This window comes from Octopus sinensis, linkage group LG10, assembly GCF_006345805.1.
Source record: "Octopus sinensis linkage group LG10, ASM634580v1, whole genome shotgun sequence".
Lineage (NCBI taxonomy): Eukaryota > Metazoa > Mollusca > Cephalopoda > Octopoda > Octopodidae > Octopus > Octopus sinensis.
Window position 1 is genome coordinate 79,688,975 of NC_043006.1, and position 20,155 is coordinate 79,709,129.

At 35.3% G+C, this 20,155-nt stretch overlaps 1 protein-coding gene across 4 annotated transcripts in view; it reads left to right on the forward strand.

Moving 5' to 3' along the window:
* Positions 1-8,637: 8,637 nt before the first annotated feature.
* The window catches only part of LOC115216555 (ATP-dependent RNA helicase DDX3X), a 51,612-nt gene continuing 40,094 nt past the window's right edge, over positions 8,638-20,155 (forward strand). For 3 of the 4 annotated variants that reach the window (XM_029786013.2, XM_029786015.2, XM_029786016.2), the window contains exon 1: positions 8,639-8,888. In XM_029786013.2, the coding sequence (XP_029641873.1) occupies positions 8,844-8,888 (45 nt within the window). In that variant the 5' untranslated portion in view covers positions 8,639-8,843. Of the gene's footprint in view, positions 8,889-20,155 lie in introns of all 4 variants that reach the window. The other variant, XM_029786012.2, reaches the window with a different exon arrangement.

Sequence of the window (20,155 nt, forward strand, 5' to 3'; positions counted from 1 at the left end):
CTTTACTGCTTGTCCACTGATCTCATAATTGTTTGAAATTTGGGTACAAGGCCATCAATTTTGAAGATAGGGGGTTAGTTGATGCCATTGATCCCAGTTCATGCCTGGTACTTTATTTTATCAAACCTGAAGGGATAAAAGGCAAAGTTGACCTTAGCTAGAGTTGAATGCAGAGCACAAAAAGCTGAAAAGAATTACACAAGGCATATTTCTGATGCTCCCGTGATTCTGCCAGCTTGCTGCTCTTCATGTCTTCTAAATTAGACACAAGGGTAGTAGTTTTGAGGAGGGGGAGCATTGTGAGCTCACAAGAGGAATACCATGAGAAAAGAACCCTATAGGAATTGCTGGGTGTTTTATGGAGTTAAAACTTTTCTTACAAATAAAATAGTTAAACCTGTTACACTATAAACATATTTAAAAAAAAAGTCTTTGTCAGTTTGTCAGGATTAGATTATGAGTAGAACATTGTGTTATCAGAGATCTGAAACATAATTGATGAACCTTGAAGGTCCAATGTCCACTATTTGTTCCCTATTTTTTTTTTATCTAAAATATAACTTTCTGATTGAATATCACTTCTATAAATAGCAAAATCTATAAATATCTTATTTTATTGCTTCAATATTTATTTCCAACACTTTTGTAAACACTATTCTTTTGTATTATATACTTTGTTGAAATAATTATTAGTAAATTATTGATTTTTTTATAATTTAATGCAAGGTGGTTCGTTTCATTTTGATTTCTTTTTCAATTACTTCTGTTTATAACCCATGGAAATGAATAATCAAACTCGAAAGAGTCAGCAATATTCAACTGAGTAGGATGTTTATTAAAACGGTATTTGGACAATATTATATTTTGTGATCCAGAAATCGAAATGACTGAAGCCGGCAAAAATCGGCATATGTAACATAATGTCCTGTAATAATTCAATTCAGAAAGGAAATGAAACCATATGAATGTTTTTCTTTGAAACTAAAAATTGAGCTGACTGAAAATAATTATATCGTGTATTTGTCTTAACACAATGAAAATTGAAAATACAACAATTAACTTTTTTGTATCGTTGAGATCGAGTGATATATTGTAGTGAAGCAATGTGTTTGGTGAATCACAACTCATGTTCAAACAGAAAAGCATTGAGGTATTGTATATGCAGTAGTTAACTAGTATAATTATTTAAGAGATGTATGTGCTGTTTGATTTATCGAAAATTCTATACAGATTGTTGAAAACAGTTTACACAATACTAAATGCCTTCTAATTCTTATATTTTTAACATATTAAAAAAATAGGTAATTTTTCAGAAAAATTACCAAAAAAATAACCCAAAAGAAGATCATATTTTACGGTAATTTTTCAGAGTAACACCTGCACAATTTTCACTAAGAGAGAAAAAAAAACCCCTCGAATTTTTTGCGTGGAATCAAGTGCCCTGACCTCCTATGCTGCAAATCCCTTATTTTGGTTCGTTGAAGCCACGGAAATTCCACCCACCCCATTGATCTTTCCAGGGTTAGGGTTTTAGAGTTAGGGTTAGGGTTTTAGGGTTAAGGTTAGGGTTAGGGAAATTCGTCTCTGATTCACTGGAAATTTATATATATTTTTTCCTTAGTGAAAACCGTGCTGGTGAAAAGATCAATGAGGGTGGGGATGGGTGAAATTTCCGAGGCTTCCACTTCACCCCACTCTGTTTTTCGGACCCCAAAAAGGGTTTTGTAGCATATTAGGATGTCACGGGAATTCATTCAACGAAAAAAAAAAAAATTCCAATCATTCCGGGACGGGAGAGGGTCTTCCCCCTTCGCACACACCCCTTTTCCGAACCAAAATAAGGGATTTGCAGCATATTAGGAGGTCAGGTACTTGATTCCACGCAAAAAATCCAGTTTTTTTTTCTTAGTGAAAATCGTGCGGGTGTTACTCTGAAAAATTACCTATTTTACAATTACCATTTCATAAACGAAGTTTACATCATTTTGTTCCATTTTAAAGAAAACAATCCTGTCGTTTCCTTATTGCAAATAAAAGTGAGAGCCAATAATGGCTACTTATGATATCTTTTCACTATTTCACCCGCCTCGAGAGAAAGGTGGATTAATGTACATTAACCGAAAGGTGTAGTGGTAAGAATTTACAGACACGGAGTTGGGGGAGAGGCCAAAAAAAAAAAAAAGAAATTTGACAAAACATTCTTTCACAAAAGGAAGCAACCACCAAATTCTTTGTCCTTTTCCTCTTCCCCGAGGTAGTAACAGCTATTCCGAATGTCCGCCGATCAGAAACTATACCCGTCTCAGGAGAAGAGTGAGTAAAAATTTACTGTAAAAATAATTAGCTCTACAAGGTACAATAAAACTGATGTCAAAAATTGTATCAACATACAACCATATATTGACTTGAAGGCAGCATCTAACCTTGGATAACGACATAAAAATATCTACGAAGCCATGAAATGTGACTCAGTACAAGCTGACACAATAACCCAAGGACTCAAACATTGTATGGTGGTCAGAAGGTACACACAATTGATAAATATTCCTGTCGGTAAATCGTTCAAGCACATATTTTTGAAGCCTCCGTTAATATTATTAATTACTTAAAACATGTTCTTCCGATTCTTATAGTTCAAACATGTTATTCAGAATTTGCAAATTTCCCTTAATTAAATAAAAATTAATTAAAAAAAGTTTCTATCTTTTTGTAAATCGTTTTCTTTTGTAATTCAGAGGGTTAAGGGATTTAAGCTGCAATACTTAAATATATGTGCGTATGTTTTAAGGGGTTTAAGCTTAAATCCCTTAAATATATGTGTGCGTGTTTGCAGCGCAGATATGGCTGTGTGGTTAAGAAGCTCGCTTTACGACCACATGGTTTCGAGGTTAGTTCCACTGCACGGCACCTTCTACAATAGCCCCGAACCAACCAATTCCTTGTTAGTGAATTTGGTAGACAGAAACTGTGAGGAAACCCGTCGTGTGTGCGTCTTTGTATTTGTCCTCCAGTGTTGGTTTGTTTACATGATTGTAACCTAGCGGTTTGGCAAAAAAAAAAAAAATATATACCAATAGAATAAGTACCACAGTCTTTTATAAAATAAGTACCGGGGCTCGATTTCTTCGTCTAAACCTTTCAAGACGATACCCTAGCATGGCTGCAGTCCAATGACTGAAACAAGTAAGAGATAAAATAGATAATTCTGAAAGACTGCTGGGTTAAAGGGTGCAAACCTATGATATTACTGGTACTCGAAGGGCAGTGGACTAGTAAAAGACACTCCTTGTCTTTTGAATTCAGGCACTTTACACTGAGTTCAAATCTAACCGAAGTCACCTTTGTCTTTTATCTTCCCGTAGGTAACAATTAAATATTCTCAAATCAATAGTTCTAATTTTTTTTTACCGGCCCTCACCTAAGGTGAAAAACAATGTTGACTTGCCTTAGGATTTGAATTCAGTATTAAGAATTCAAATCTCATCAGGAAGAACTTTCTCTGACTTGTAGCTCCCACAGAAATGATTCTTAACATTGATACAGGCTTCGGATTTATAAAAGAACTATCAAATGAATTGATCTCAGTAAAATCCGAGATCAACCATTCTTTTCATCCTTTCGGAAGCGATAAAAACGTACCAAGAGAAGGCGGTTGGATCGGTGTAACTGCGGTATTAAGTTCAGATGCCACATTAACCTACTTGGAGGGGTAAAATTAACCTGCCAATAGGCTTAACATCATCAGGCATCTTGGTTGCCTTTAGCAGAGTCATTCTGTTGCAAGGTTTCTGATTTGAGGATATTTTCCTACCTACCAGTCTCGGAGACCCTGCGAAGGAGTCATGGGCACTGTTTTACCCTACTGACTAAAAGGTAATAATAGTGATAAAAATACAGATGGATGAAACTAGATACAGTGAGGTGATGATATTTGCCTACTCAATGTCTTAAAATAACGAGCATTCCTTACATTGATGATACGGGACCTAGATTTTACACTCGATTAAATCGACCCAGTACTTGACTGATACTTATTTTCCTATCGGGTACATATATATCCTGTCTCACCTTGCCAGAAATAACAGCCAACCAAACCAATTCTTCATATCACACCCTAATATCTTGAGTGGGGAATGCACATTGTGTAACGTAGACCTAAATATACTTAGATCACCGCTGCTACGCTTTTCATCCATCATAGATGAGATAAACCAAGACAAACCAGTAGGTAGAGCTAAGCAACAACAATATCCGAGATGTATTTTCCCCCTATTTTCCACTAAAGACAACTAAATAACTGTATCAAAATAAGTCATTTTCAACATTTTTAAGAGCGCTGAATTAGTAGAATCATCAAAGCTTTCGCCCAAAAAAATACTTTACAGTATTCCGCCGAGGTCGATTTTGCCTTTCATCCTTTCGGGGTCGATAAATTAAGTACCAGTTACGCACTTGGGTCGATGTAATCGACTTAATACCTCTGTCTGTCCTTGTTTGTCCCCTCTGTGTTTAGCCCCTTGTGGGTAATAAAGAAATAAGTATTTGTTTCGGCTCTTTGCATTTGGAGTTCAAATCCCGCCGAGGCAAATTTTTGCAGCCATCCTTTTGAGATTGATTAGGCGCAATACCAGTTTGTACAGTATAGTACTGGGGTCGATTTAATCGACTGCTGATGTGTGCTAACGTGCAAATTAGGTGAGAATGGGACAACAGAACTTTAATACCCGCCTAATCGTGAGGATTCCTACGGAAGGTGAAGTGATACACCGCCTGTAGTACGCTGTCGTCACAATCAATATTATAGACTAATATCAAATATTGGCACAAAGCCAGCAATTTCAGGGATAAATCAATTACATCAACTTCAGTGATCAACTGATAACTTATTTTACCGACCCCGAGAGGATAAAATGCAAAGTCGACCTCGGCAGAAACAATCCTATATATTAAGACATACACACACCATTTACTCACTTTTTTAAAAGAGGACCCTGTATACGAAGAGATGCTGAAAAGTTCCTGGGTGAGAGGGTATTGCGAAAGCCTGATTGGAGGCCTAACTTCCGAGTTCTTTTACAGGACTTAGAAAAACTGAAGGACTACTGCAATAAGTGTGTGCATCTGAGAGGGGAATATGTTGAATATTGTATTTTCTTTTACCCAAAAACCAAGAACTTTTCAACATCCCTTCATACACATAATTTATTTACACTTTCTCTCAAAGTGGATCCTCTGTATATGTGTAGGCGTATGTACGCATGCATACTCAGTATAGTTACGAAGTTCGTTTTGCTATCACGAGGTCCTGACTTTAATCCTACTGCAGCACATTTTGGACAAAATGTCATTGTCATACTTTGATTCTGCTTGTGAATTACATATCTGGAATCCACAATGACTTATATGTCAATTCAGGAGCAGGTAATTCAGTTACTCGAAAATCGAATCGTCATGTCAAACGACGGAGATCCGCTGCACTCCCATCTATGTCTGCCTTTTATGCAGAATAATTTTAAAAATCCATGCAAATCTTAAAAGTATTATTTTATTAAAAAAAAAACCAACCCAATTTTTTTTTTATTTCACATTCTAAAACAAGAATTAAATCTTAGGTTACGCAATATAAGAAAACTCCTAGTTGGCATAAAAAAACAAATTTAATGCCAGCAAGCTATAAAGGAGCTGATTCAGGGAAATTTCAAGTACAAAACGGAAAAGAAAATTAGAAGAGTTGTAAGACAATATTCAAAGTATGAGAAAAAGATACATTCACACATATATACCTACACGTATACAGACATTTATTGAGTGTAGAGTTACGTGAATCAAGGACTGAGAGTTTCATACTTAGCACTTACCAAATATTGTACATACATGCATGCATGCATGCATACGTACGTATGTATGTATGTATGTGTGTGTGTATATATATATACGAGGGGTGCTGAAAAGTTCCTGGCTTTGGGTAAAAGAAAATACAGGAAGATCACTTAATTAATGATTTCATCCAACATACTCCCCTTTCAGATTCACACACTAATTGCAACAACCCTAGTTTTTCTAACCCTGTTAAAGAACTCGGAAGGGTGGGCCTCAAACCAGGCCTTTCGGGACATCCTTATAACTAGGAACTTTTCAGCACCCCTCGTATGTATGTATGTATGTATGTATGTATGTATGTATGTATGTATGTATGTATGTATGTATGTATGTATGCATGCATGCATGTATGTATGTATGTATGTATGTATGTATGTATGTATGTATGTATGTATGTATGTATGTATGTATGTATGTATGTATGTATGTATGCATGCATGCATGCATGCATGCATATATAGATTTTATATTAAGAAAAAGGAGGTAGTCAGAATTACTTTAGCGCTTTAATCGCGTTTCGGCGAATCATCAGAAATGGAATCTTTATAGACAATTTAAGCCATCTGTGTGTTAATTGAATGGGGAAGAGAATGTTCTTTCGTTATATATATATATTTTTTTTTCTCTTTTATTTGTTTCAGTCATTTTGACTGCGGCCATGCTGGAATACTGCCTTCAGTTGAACAAATCTTTGTAAGCCTAGTACTTATTCTGTCGGTCTCTTTCGCCGAACCGTTATGTTACTTGGACATAACGGATCTTTTCGAAATATCCGGGTTTTGTAGCATATTAGGTCAACGAAAAAAAACTTTTTTTCAATGAGTCCAGGATATGGGGGTGGTGGTGGTGGTTTCCCACCCCCAAGGGATTTGCAGCATATTAGGTCAGGGTACTTGATTCCATGCAAAAAATCCGAGTTTTTTTTCCTAGTGAAAATCGTGCGGGTGAAAAGATCAGTGGGGCTGTGGGTGAAATTTCCGTGGCTTCTACCTCACCCACCCCGTTTTCCGGACCCCCCCATAAAGGGTTTTGTAGCATATTATGTCACTGGAATTCATTCTCTTTTACTTATTTCAGTCATTTGAATGCGGACATGCTGGAGCACCACCTTTAGTCGAGTAAATCGACCCCAGGACTTATTCGTTGTAAGCCTAGTACTTATTCTATCGGTTCCTTTTGCCGAACCGCTAAGTTACGAGGACGTAAACACACCAGCATCGGTTGTCAAGCGATGTTGGGGGACAAACATAAACACATATTTATGTACATATATACGACGGGCTTCTTTCAGTTTCCGTCTACCAAATCCACAAGGCTTTGGTCGGCCCGAGGCTATAGTAAAAGACACTTGCCGAAGGTGCCATGCAGTGGGACTGAACCCGGAACCATGTGGTAGGTAAGAAAAAAAATTTCCAATGATTCTGAGAGGGGGGGGGGGTCCGGTTTCTCACCCCACCTTTTTTCCGAACAAAAATAAAGTGTTTCGCAGCATATTAGGTCAGGGTATTTGATTCAACGCAAAAAGTCCGAGTTTTTTTTTTCTTTGTGAAAATCGTGCGAGTGAAAGAATGAAATAATACGGAAAGTTCTCCAGTATTTTTTTTTTATTGTTAATAAATGTTTATGTTAATATAAGAATTTTCCAGCAAAATCTAATAAAATGACAATGTTCTAAAAGATGTCATATATGAAAATAAAAACTTTTGGAAAAAAAAGAACCCAACAAATCGATGTAATTTTATCATTAAGAAAAAAAGACAAAACAAAGAATACAAAATCCCAAACTGTAATAGCCTAATTATTTTCTTTTGCTCATAAGAAGTTCATCTTCTTTAATTCGTTAGCTTCTTTAAAATAGTGCCATGATTTAAGAATTAAAAGAAAAATGTCTTTGCTACAGTGACTGAAAAAAAAATCACATCCTTCAAACACTTCCCCGTTTCTTTTCTTCCGATATTTAATAATTGCAAGTAGTTTTTTTTTTATATACACTTTTGCTATAAGTTTCATTCATTTAATTAGCTTAACTATAGGCAACGTGGTTAATTGAAAAAAATTAAATTTTGGATGACTTTAGCACATATATTTGAAATTAGCACATGAAATTAAGGAAGTGTTAAAGGGTGTTACGGAGAAAATAAATTCCGAAATTAATAATCGAAAAAAAGAAAAACAGAGCAATTATAATAACGATAATGATAAATAATCGGGAATATTTTTTTCATTTCCTTTTTAATAAGTAAAATAATAAAGAAACGGACACGTTAATTTTGGATAGATAGATAGAGAGTAGTTAGAAGGGCGGCGGCGGGGGACATTAAGCTAAGAGAGGCGGTCGGGTTTGATCACGTGATAGGCATCTATAAATACTAGTTATCTTTATTGGTGAAGACTAAAACAATAGTTTCATCGGGGGCGGTGAGTGTATTGTACCTTAAGGAAGGAAAAGAAAAAGAAAAAAGACATATACATATATATATATACGGTTATATCTATGTATATATATATTTATCTATAAATATAAGAAAAAAAGCAACGACTTAAAAAAACATCTATCTCTCTCTCTTTATATATACATATATATATATATATATATACGTACATATATATATAAAACACATTCATACATTTATATATATATATTATATTATATTATATATATATATTATTATTATTACATAGCAACATCCATGTGTATATAGAATTAAAAAATATATATACACGCAGAAAAATATATATTTCCAAAAAAAAAAAAAAATATATATATATATATATATAAACATAGACACATACACACATACATATATATACATACAATATATATATCTCTATATTACGAGTTGAAGCTACCAACAACAGTAACAGTAAACAGACATACGCACTAAGAGACGTACATATAAAACAGTTTTTTTCCCCCTTGTTTCGTAGTGGCATTTCTTAAATTTTCCAACACATAGAGTAATATGCCTAATGTTTCCAACCAGAATGGAAAGGGCCTAGAACAGCAAGTGAGTACCCGAAACTTTTATTCTAATCCTCTATTAATCGCGAACAATACCTGACCACTTTCCATATTTATTTACGCCCAATATATATTATTCTCCATTGATTTTATTTCAAATGTTGGCTTGTAATTTTCTCATACGGATTATGTCTGTCTCTGTCTTCATAGCAAATTCTCACCCATTCACTTTATCTATTTTAATGTGGCCTATTTTCGTTCTTTGTATTAATAATATTAGTTTTTATTGTCTCTATTATTCATTCAATGTCATTAATTTTAATATCTGAGCTGAAATACAAAAGCAAATTCCACTAATATATACGATTTAACAATATGTATCGTGGTAGATCCTCCCCGAGTCTCCACTCATGGCTTTTATAAACTTTTTTTGTCCTCAACGAATATGATTTTAAATAGTAGTGTAGGTACTATAATTGATTTTTGTTCTTTTATTAAATGCCGGATGAATATAAAATTCTTCTGTTTACCACATTTTGAAAATATATATTTGGCGTTGATGTTGGCAAGTCTTGTTCCAATATATTTAAATATATACATGTGTGTGTACGTATATATATGTATAAATATATTGATACACATATTAGTTATGTCTATATACACTCATACATACATATATATATACAAATGAGTGTATATGTATATGTGTGTATGTATATATAGAAATATATAATGTGTATATGTGTATATATATGTCTGGCAGGTTACGACTTGCTCGGCGAAGATGGCGATTGCTTGCTTGTGTACTTGATTCGGTTCATGGTTCAAAAATCCATTTCGCCTTGCCTCGATCTGGGAACAGTCGGGGTCCATTTTATTAAACCCAATCTTCTCGTTACAGAATATTTCCATCGGTTTATTTGCCACGAATTTCTTTTTTACCTCAAACATTTATTAGTCTCTATTGTATGTCTGTCTTTCTATTTCTTCTCTGTATTATTTTCTCAATCTCTTTCTACTTCTATTTCTTCCTTTCTCTCTCTCTCTCTCTCTCCCTGTCCTCCTCTTTCAACACTATCTCTGTACCCCTTTTTTGCCCCCCTTCTCCCTATATGTATATATTCCCCTTTTTTCCCCCCCTTTCTCCCTATATCTATTCCCCCTTTTTTGTCTTCTCTCTCATTTACCCCTGTCACCATTTCAACATCTTCTGCACGTGTTCGTGGGCAAGTAGGGATATAGAAAAGTCCCAATTTATCGAATTTCATTTCGCTGTTATATATATTTAATAAAAAAAAATACCACACGTCTTTTATTTTATACAAGACTAGTTTCATTCAAAGGTGGAAAGTAGAATAAAGCTAAATCTTGTCGGTTTTCAATACCACTGTCATTCCACTAAACTTGCTCATTAATTTTTAAAATATCAATCTAGGAAAGAAAGGCATGTACAATGATAATGGTCACGCTGTCTTATCTAATTTTCCCCCACCAATATTTATTTCCTCAGTGACGAATGCTATAGCGGATATTATCAGTTCAGCAGTTAAAAGTACATCTACTACCATTATGACAGCAACGTGATATAATCTATTGGTCCTCGGCTCCATTTTATGATTCTGTTCTCAGAGAAATGCATGGATTTTACTCCATATAGCACATGAATAAAACGAATTTCATTAAAAAAAAAATCCATTTCAATTAAATTCCACGCGATCCAGCTGAAGGTGTTTCGATCCGCTAGAACTAACAGCCAAATCCCTACGTCTTAAGATAACGACATTGGGTAGTATAGTTGTAGATAAAAACTCGTCTGAAAAAGACTAGGTGGTCACAGATGGAACGCCTTCGATTGATAGGTCTGCTCTATTTCTTCGATTAAAGTCCAAATACAATTTTGTTACACAATACAATCTAGACGCATAAATCTTCCGGTTTCCATTTTCTTTTTTACTAAGTTTTTTTTTCTTTTTCAGTATCAATTAACGTCTTTATTTCCAGCAAAATTTATTGAATTAAGTACTCGGTTGTTTTTAAAACACTTCAATCGTTTATTAAATTAGTTCGTAATTTATATTTATAAATATTGATTATAGTTTATATAACAGCTTTGTTTAGTACTGAAGTTTCGTTCTTCCTAATTTAAGATTAAGATAATCGACTTGTCATTAAATTAGTGCTTAACTTTATGACATTACAGTTTATATCAAAGTCTTAAGTAGACACTAAAATTTCTTAAATGAAATTAGATTTTACACTATAGTGATTTTTTTTTTTCCCGTCTTATTTTGCCCATGCCGTTTTCAAATGAAAAGCCTTGGAAAGTTTTCACACTAGCGTAAGTATTCCCCCCCACTCGGGCGGCGTACGTATGTGTGTACATATATAAATTAAACAATTCCATTGTGTAAGAGTTGTGACAGCCATTAAAACACACATAATACCGTTATATTCAATTAGTTTTTGATGCGTATACTATTATAACACTAAAGTTTACTATGTGTTATATAACGTACATCTGGCTTATTTAATCTTTTATACTAATGGGATTGTTTCTCAGAAACGAACGGCGACGGAGAAAAAAAAATAATAAAAGGCGTATTTAATAACGATTTAGGTTTAATTGGGGGGTACTACTAAAACTCGATGATTTGAGTGTTTTTATTTCACTGACAGTTCTTTTGTGACTAACGTACGCCATTATCGACTTCCAAATCTTCCATTTCGCTTCCTTTTCTTTTTACGTTGATTAATCCCAGTACAAAGCGGAGGTATAAAGGTGATTCACGATCCACCCATGGCTCCATTTTCTTCCGCTTTTTTTTTATTTCTTAGGTTAGGTTTGTTTCATTTTAATGATTGAAAAAGTACACAGGTGGTTGGTTTGTGAATTTATAAGATTAAGCTTTTATATAATTTCTAAAGGGTAATTAATATACTTCGCTGTACGACTCGTGAAAGTTCCACTCTTTTTTTTTCTTTATTTTTATTAAAATCTATTTTACTGTTGGAATGTCTCGACTAAATAATCTGAGCATTTAGTCTTATTAAACTTGTCAAATAACCGACCTATTGGATACTTTTTAGTGAGCTATAATTGATAGTAATCACATTTGTCAAAAGTATATAAGGGAAATTTTGGGTCGGATGGTGTTCGATGTGAAAGATATTTCTGGTGTGCTTTTATTATTGCTGCCGTGTTTCTAAAACGTTTCTTCGCCAAAGTCTCTCTACTTTTGTAAAGACGCCATCGCACTGCCTTATGGGTAAATAAGGCATCTTCTTCCTCAATCGTCTCCACTGCGAGCACAGCATTATTAAGCTCTGTTTTATTTCGAAAATATTTCACCTCGCTCCCGTCACTCGTCATTTCTCTCTTCCTCTTCAGAGTTATTAAATATGTTCCAAATGTTTTATCGTTTGAATGGGATTTTATTTTTGTTCCGCTGCTGCTGCTGCACGTAATAGTGGGTCGAGAGTGATAGAGGTTATTAAATAATGGAAGAAAGGATAAAAGCTGATTTAAAAAAAAAAATGTTTTTTTTTACCCCCTTCTCTCGTTTTTCCACGTTCCCATTAAGGCTTTCTAAAATTAGCGATTTCGAAATAATGGCTAATTCTGAATTCGTTTCTAACACGAAAGTACTCGTCTGGCAATTTCATCCATACTTTAAATGGCGTACATTTTTTTTTTTGAACAGCGCTCCTTCCTTATTTCTTGCTACTATAGTAGTTTTCGTTGTATTTTTAATAATTAGAGCTATTTTTCTGTTTCTATTTTATTGGTTCAGTATGAAGCCACATGTTCAATTTTTTTTTTTTTTTTCGGAAAATTGAAATATGAACCTGTTGCATTCGTGGAAAGAGATTTTAATATATCGAAAGCGGATAAGATTTTTTATATTGCTTACTAAGAAATTTATTTTAAGACTTTTATTAGAAATAACTGTAATTAGAAGCAAGTACTTCTTTTTCATAGGAAAACCATTCTGAATTGCATGACAAGTCGAAATATTATCTTTAAAAATTCGTCCGCCTCTATCTGAAAAACTAATTTGGCTCCATTATTTTTCAGCTAAAAAAATAAGGTTAACTTCACTGCAGAGGAATTTATTACATGACATTGCTCTATAAATTGCATAGACAAGCGAATTTTATTAGAAGCCGAGTTATGTATTTAGTGCTAATAGCTATGTCGTTTGTAAACTATCAAGGGAGTTAATTCAGGTTTTGTCAAGTTGATATCGTAACGTGTGGGAAATTTGGTATAGGTTTCAGATTTATTTGGGAATCCTTCTTTTGCGGTTCTAAATTCAGCAAGAAAAAGCGTCGGTCCTTAGTTTTACGAACACTATGCTTCGAAATGTGTTCCAAAAGTATATTAAAATATTGTAATGCCTTCTTAACTAAGAACTGGATCTTGGTCAGAGATTGTCACATTAAGGTCGTATTGCTCAATATTCGTTCACCGAATCTCGGGCATGAGGATATATCTGTCGAAGAGAGTTTGTGATATACAATATCATTTCTGAACTTCACGAATGCGAGCGAGTAAAAAGAATCGTAACGGATGGGTTTTAACGAAGTTGCATCCACTGCATTTTCCTTGTTCACCGTTATAATGTTCCTTATATGAAATTGATCGAGTTGGCTCCCTCCACCCTGTTCACAACAGTTGTAAATTAACTGACGTTTTGTACACAGTTCAGTCAAGAGCTCATTGTTCAATGAAAAATTGTCCAATTTTTTTAGGGTATAACAGCAATATCGAATATCTTGCTTGGGTCGATAGTAATTTTCCCGTACCTTGACTTGCAACCATGAAATACAATTTAGGACAGAAAAAGGGGTATCCAAATGACTAATTTGAGTGTAGGACCGTAACAACTATCAATGAAAATTTTTTAGAAAAGTTTTTAGGCTTATCTTTTTTGTGCCTTTCATCTTTCCATGATTGATAAAACAAGTACCAATAAATGTGGGTGAAATTTTGGAATAGCTGTTCCTCAGACCCACTCCCCATGAGAAAGGGTAAATTTTTTTTTCACATTCCTATTTCACTTCAACAGAAATTACTAATTCTGGAAGAAATTTTGTCTTCTTCCAGAACGTTTATTTTTATACCCCTCCTTCCATATCTCCCCCCACTAGATATGGGACTTCCATGGACATTTCCAACTTCACCGTATCGTGTTGGATCGAACTTGCACAAAATTATGGTGCCTCGAAAAAAGATTGAAGTTCATAAATTGGATTCTAAATGGCTGTCCGCTGAATTTTTATTTTCAGTAAAAAAAATAAATAAATAAAATTCACGTCTGTGTGATGCAAAACATTACCAATTAAAATCAAAGCTGGTAATTAATGGATTTTGCATTCATTACTTGTTGAGTAATTATAGTATATGATATATAACACACATAAGGATTTAAAACCTTTTAATAGTCTGTAATCAAGCACTTAAGCCATGTGCGTACTATATTAAAAATCGTCCTCGATATTGGTTTATTTAATCTATATTAATAAAAGCGAAATTCTGTCTATTCGTCCGAGACCCCTGTATGGCTCTACCATTTTGGAATCAGGATGATCCCGGGATTGAAAATTTGCCCTTCATTTGGTTCTTGAACATCAAGCATTAGGATCCGATTTAAAAGCATTTGGATTGCTATTTCTGGCAGGTAAAGCGACCACGAGAGGTTTCAGTGCCGTAGTATTACTGAGATAGGTGAACAAGAGTTACCTCTCTTAGCTTAGTTTTACTCAGGAATTTTGTGGTTCTCTTATCTTTTTTCAGTCATCAGACTGTAACCACGCATGGTTGTAGTCTGATGACTGAAATTGAAAAATCTTAATCGAACAAATCGACACCAGTTCTTTTATGCCTGGTGCTTTTTTATTGGCCTCTTTTACCAAATTTGGCTAGATTACGTGGAAGTAAACTCGCCAACTTCAGTTATCAATCAACAACAAGAGTCAAGGACTGTTAAGAGAGAATTCTGAACATCTCCACATTACTGAAGATGGACTAAACCAATTACAATAAATGAGTGAAGTTGACGATGTTAGTTCGACTGTGTTGGTTTTCCGTGTTCGACGTATGTTGGTTTAATAGTCCGAATTGTACGGAGTGCGTTCAGTGTTAACATTTCTGCTATAGGTGATTTTTAGATAACCACAACCAACTATTTGTATAATACCATTTTACACCAGACGTGTATACCCACGTCATAACATTTTTGGCGACGTGATTATTTGAAGCTCATGCTGGAAGGACTTCTGTTTGAATATGAAAACTTTACTAGCTTCAGTAATTCAATTACTGAAACAGCATTTGTTGGAATTTCGGACATAGAAGGAAAAAGAAAATACATCTAGTTCACCCCTGACACTGTTGCAAACTCGATCAGAGAGTTCGCATATAACCCAGAGGTGGGTACTACTTCTGTTTGAAGAAATTTTTAGGTAAGAAGAATGCTGCAACTGGCAAGATGAGAAAGAAACTTTACTTTCGTTGAGAAAGTTGGACCAGCTGAGTATGAGAAATATTGCAATTACATATTACTAAAGAAACTGGGTGAAGTCTGTTTTAAAGAAGCTGAATATTCTATCAAAGATTTTTTTGCGAAAAATGCTCTTTATATATACTTGCTGGCAGTGCATGAATATTACAAAACGAGAGGACGATTTTATTACATACGCTAGAATCGTTAAAAGGAATGCGAGACAACAAACCAAACTACATCTCTTCCTCACATTTCCTCCTTCATGCACAATGCTTACTTCTCACGCCTTAAATCTGTCTTTACAACCCTGTTTCTCTATCATTGCTCTTTGGGGAACCCCTCTAAAGGTTTTCACCACTCACTGCATTCCTTTCCCCACTCTACTTACACTTCTTTGGCAATGTCCTGCCACTTATATTGTGGCTTTTAAACCTCAAGGGCATGCCCTAGCCCTTATATGTCTGGCACTTGGCCACCATCTCTATCCTGCTGTCTCCAGTTCTCTTCTCCTGCTCTTCCATTCAGGTATCTCCTTTACTGCAGCACACCTGTTTCTGTCCTCATTCCTGCTCTCTCTCACTCCCACCAAGTAACCTTGTACCTCTTCTGCAGTAAGACACCTTTTTGTCTCTGTCTCATTAATAACCTTTCATCTGACACAAAATCATCTCCTCCAGTGGCCCCTCCCCTCTCAAAAGATTTTTGTCTTGCAAGTTACTTGGTGACCCTATGCCACTCAAAAAGTATCCAGCCGGTACCACTTAAATAACATCCAGTCCACACTGTAAAATGGTTGGCATTTGGAAGGGCATCCAGCTGTAAAAACCTTGCCAAAACTGACCTCGCCTGTTCTTGTGCCACGTAAAGAAGCACTCCGCTGGGTGGTTGTTGTTAGGAAGGGCATCCAGCCATAAAATTCCTGCCAAAATCCCTGGCACCAGTTAAATTGTCCAAGCCACGGCAGCCTGGAAGGCGGATGTTAAATGATGTACCAACGTCTAAACAAATTGTGGAAACTACATGTTTAAGTTTGAGAAAAAGCAAACGAACAGAAGTACTTGAAATAGACCTTAAATGCAAAAGATATTTAAATCTGGGTGGTGTTAAATTCTAAAAAAGGGGAGATTTTATGAGAGAATCCTGACCATCCCTAAATGACTGAAGGTTGACTAACTGATAAGAAAGAATTGAGTGAACTATTAGGCACTAGCACTATGACCTGGCAATGCCGGGTCATAGTGCTAGTGCATGCATATACAGCTGTGTGCGTGCGCACATACACGCGAGTACTGTCCAAATCTCCGATCAATCATATACAGCTAGCTGGCATTCAATTGGCATATCAAGTTTCGGGCATTTTGATTGGGTTTTGGATAGAAAATTCACAAAAAAATCACTTCTATTGATTTTTTAATGGCTTTGCGGGGTGACTGGGGAAATGTAAAGATGTGCATGACCACCCTTGGATGGTTTTGAATGACCATAGAAAGTGCGAGCCCTCTAACTGAAAAATTGTGGATTTGTATAAAGAATACACACACACACACAGAGACATTTTGCCGTTTATATATGTATAGATGTAGTTGATAGTGTTAATTCGACTGTTGGTTTACAATGTTAGTTTGATGTATGTTTAACAGTCAGCAATTGAAGAGTGAATTTTGAGTAGTAGTGTGTTCTGTGGTAACGTATTTCTGTAATAAGTGATTTTTAGATAACCACAACCAACTATTTATTTGGATACCATTTTACACCAGATGTGTATATCCACGTCATAACAAGGACTATCACTCAAAATTCTTGGACTTCACCTCAGGCAGCAGTGCTTTTTCCCCATGGTCAGCTCCTATGTTGGTTGTTCCAGAGTTGGAAATTGCAACAATCTCTTTATACTCACACCAAATGGTAAAACTGAGTATATTGTTTATCCTGCTGCTTTACATTGACCTCCAAATGTCACAATGATACAAAATTCTCCAAATGTGATACTTTGTGATGTAAATCTGAGGTGATAGGATACCAATAAATGCTTTAGTTTTGGGCCACAAGCCCAATTAGCCCTCTGCAGGAGCTAGCTTAGAAGTCCACACGGTGTGCAGCTTTTAAGCTAGTACTTAATATTCCCATATACAGGATAAGTGCAGTCATGATCATGTGAAGTTTCTGGTTCTAAACCACATAGTTTGGAAGTGCTAGGTCAACAAAAACTATGGGAGTGGATTTCGTAGATAGAAACTGAAAAGAGCTCATGTATGTGTGTCTCTTTTTGCCTTGACATCCCATGGTCATAGTAAACATGCATCACCATCATTCAACCATTTTAATTTTCATTCTCTTAAAAACATGTCTAGCCATGAGGAAGTATTTCCTTGCTGGAAAACTTGTAAGGTTTGGTGTCATGAATGTCATCCAGCTGTAGAAAATCAAATTTCCTCTGATCCCATGCAAGCATGGAAAGGGGATGTTAAATTGACAATTTCACTCCCACTGACATATGTGTATATATCGTTATGTTAAACTGTTGTTTGTCCAAATTTGGCCAAATGCATTTTCTTTTTTCAATATTTGATTTTGCTTGCGATAGCCGGCTCTTTTGGTAAAAGTATTGTATCTCCAGCTGCTTCAGATGAAAATTGTCAAAGTAGTACAATGGTTTGGCATTTTTCAAAAGTGTAGTAAGCTCCACATTTGACAGTTTGGTAAAAATATTTCTGACCGAAAATATAGTTACAAATTTGTGCACCCAACAAAGTATTATTGTTAAGCTGAAACTGTTGCTAATGTAAAAATAAATGAAATGGTGAAACTATTTTTACATTTTCTGAAAAAGCTACGTTTTGGACTTCTGGTAAGGAATTAAAAGCTTCGTTCGCAGCCCTTTTTATTGCGATCCAAGCTGTAATAAAGAAATTTAAGACAAGTTGCCCATTTGAAATTCCAGTCATGGAAGCAAAATCTGGAATTGGGTTTTGGTTATGTAGCAAGGTAACTTTATAGTTCTGATACCATAAAAAAAATGCAAGACCAGGTATGCTAGCATGGAAAACAGATGTAAAATGTATAATATGTACAGATATAAACACACACACTTGTAAAAATGATAGATGTCTGTGAACATGTGTATAGGTGTGTAATGAATGTATCAGTGGTAGTTGAAAAAGAAGCCAAAAGAGATGGCTTGCTTGTGTGTTAGAGGTTAGCGTGTCTAACTTTATACTAATCAGTTGTGTAACCCTTTCTTGTTGTGATCTAGGATGTCTTTTTTGTGCAGCAGCACTGAGATGTGAGAGCAAATATTCAGTTGTGGGCCTCATCTGAGCTTTGCAGTGTGTATCTAAGTATATACATAATGCAGTATTTTGTATATATGTGTGTACAAAAGTGTTTGTGTCATTTTATGTCCACCTTCCATATTGGCATGGTTTCTGTGGCTGGATGCCCTTAACACCAGCTCCTTTATAGTGCGTACTAGGTGCTTATGTGTTATCATTTCTAATGAGGTCACTTGTAACTGGCAAGACTGAAGAAATACTATAACTGAAAGGAGGGTGATGATTTTTGGTGAGTTAATGAAAGGAACAGTTTTGTGACATGGTGGTAGTAGGGAGAATAACAGCACAGTTGGAAAGAGTAGTAGTGTTAAGCATTAGTAGGAAAGGGGAGGATGATGAAGAAAGATGGAGTGGGTTCTGTAGGGAGATTTGGTACAATTCCATTTTATCAGGATGTGTGTAGGCAGAAAGTTAGGTAGGAAGGTGGCATGGAATAAAGAGATGTGTGTGTGTGTGTAATGTACCTGCACACAGTTGTATCCTGAATACACTGCCAAGTCTTGTTTTGCCAATGATATCTCTATATGCTTTGTGCAGCTTTTTGAAACCATTTTGTGTGTGTTTGATGCATTGTATTTACTTGAGTACAATTCTATCTTTGAGTTTAAAAATAATTTTATCCCTTACACTTGAGTATAATGTCACTAATTTTGACCCTGTTTTGTATTAAATTTCTTGCATTACCCTTCACACACATGAAAGTGTGTGTAAGGTACAACAAATCTCTTGGAGTGTTCTGCATAGATTTAAGCAGTTGTCTCACATAGATAATGAGTTAAAAAAAAAGAATTGAAAGTATCACTGCAATTACAAGGTAAAAAATTCACTGTAGGTGTATTTGAAAATTAGAAACTGCAAGACAACTCTCTAAAATTAAGACAATGCAGCTTGGCAGTGGATCTTAAGTACATAAATATGTATCCTTATATGCATACATTTGTACATGCACATATGCACCATTCACATGCAGTTATGCAGATTGGCACATGTGAATATGCACACACACACACTCAAATGCATGCTGTATGCAGATCATAGTTATGCCTTATTTTCAAATGTCATATGCCCCCCCCCCCCCGTCTGGCACGTAAAAAGCACCCACTACACTCACAGTGGTTGGCGTGAGGAAGGGCATCCAGCCGTAGAAACATTGCCAGATCAGACTGGGCCTGGTGCAGCCTTCTGGCTTCCCAGACCCCAGTTGAACTGTCAAACCCATGCTAGCATGGAAAGCGGACGCTAAATGATGATATAGAAGGGAAATGTGTTCTTGCAATTATAAATTTATGCTGTGTCTGTGCAGTGCGTTTTGAATGAAAATGATTTGGGAACATGGAAAAATTAAGATTTGCACTAAAATTTAATGTTCATTGAGTTTTTTTGTATCTAATTATCTTGAAGTTATGGTCTATTTAAACCAATTTTAATTGATCCAGTATCATTGATTTGCCACCATATTTTTTCCTTGATACAAA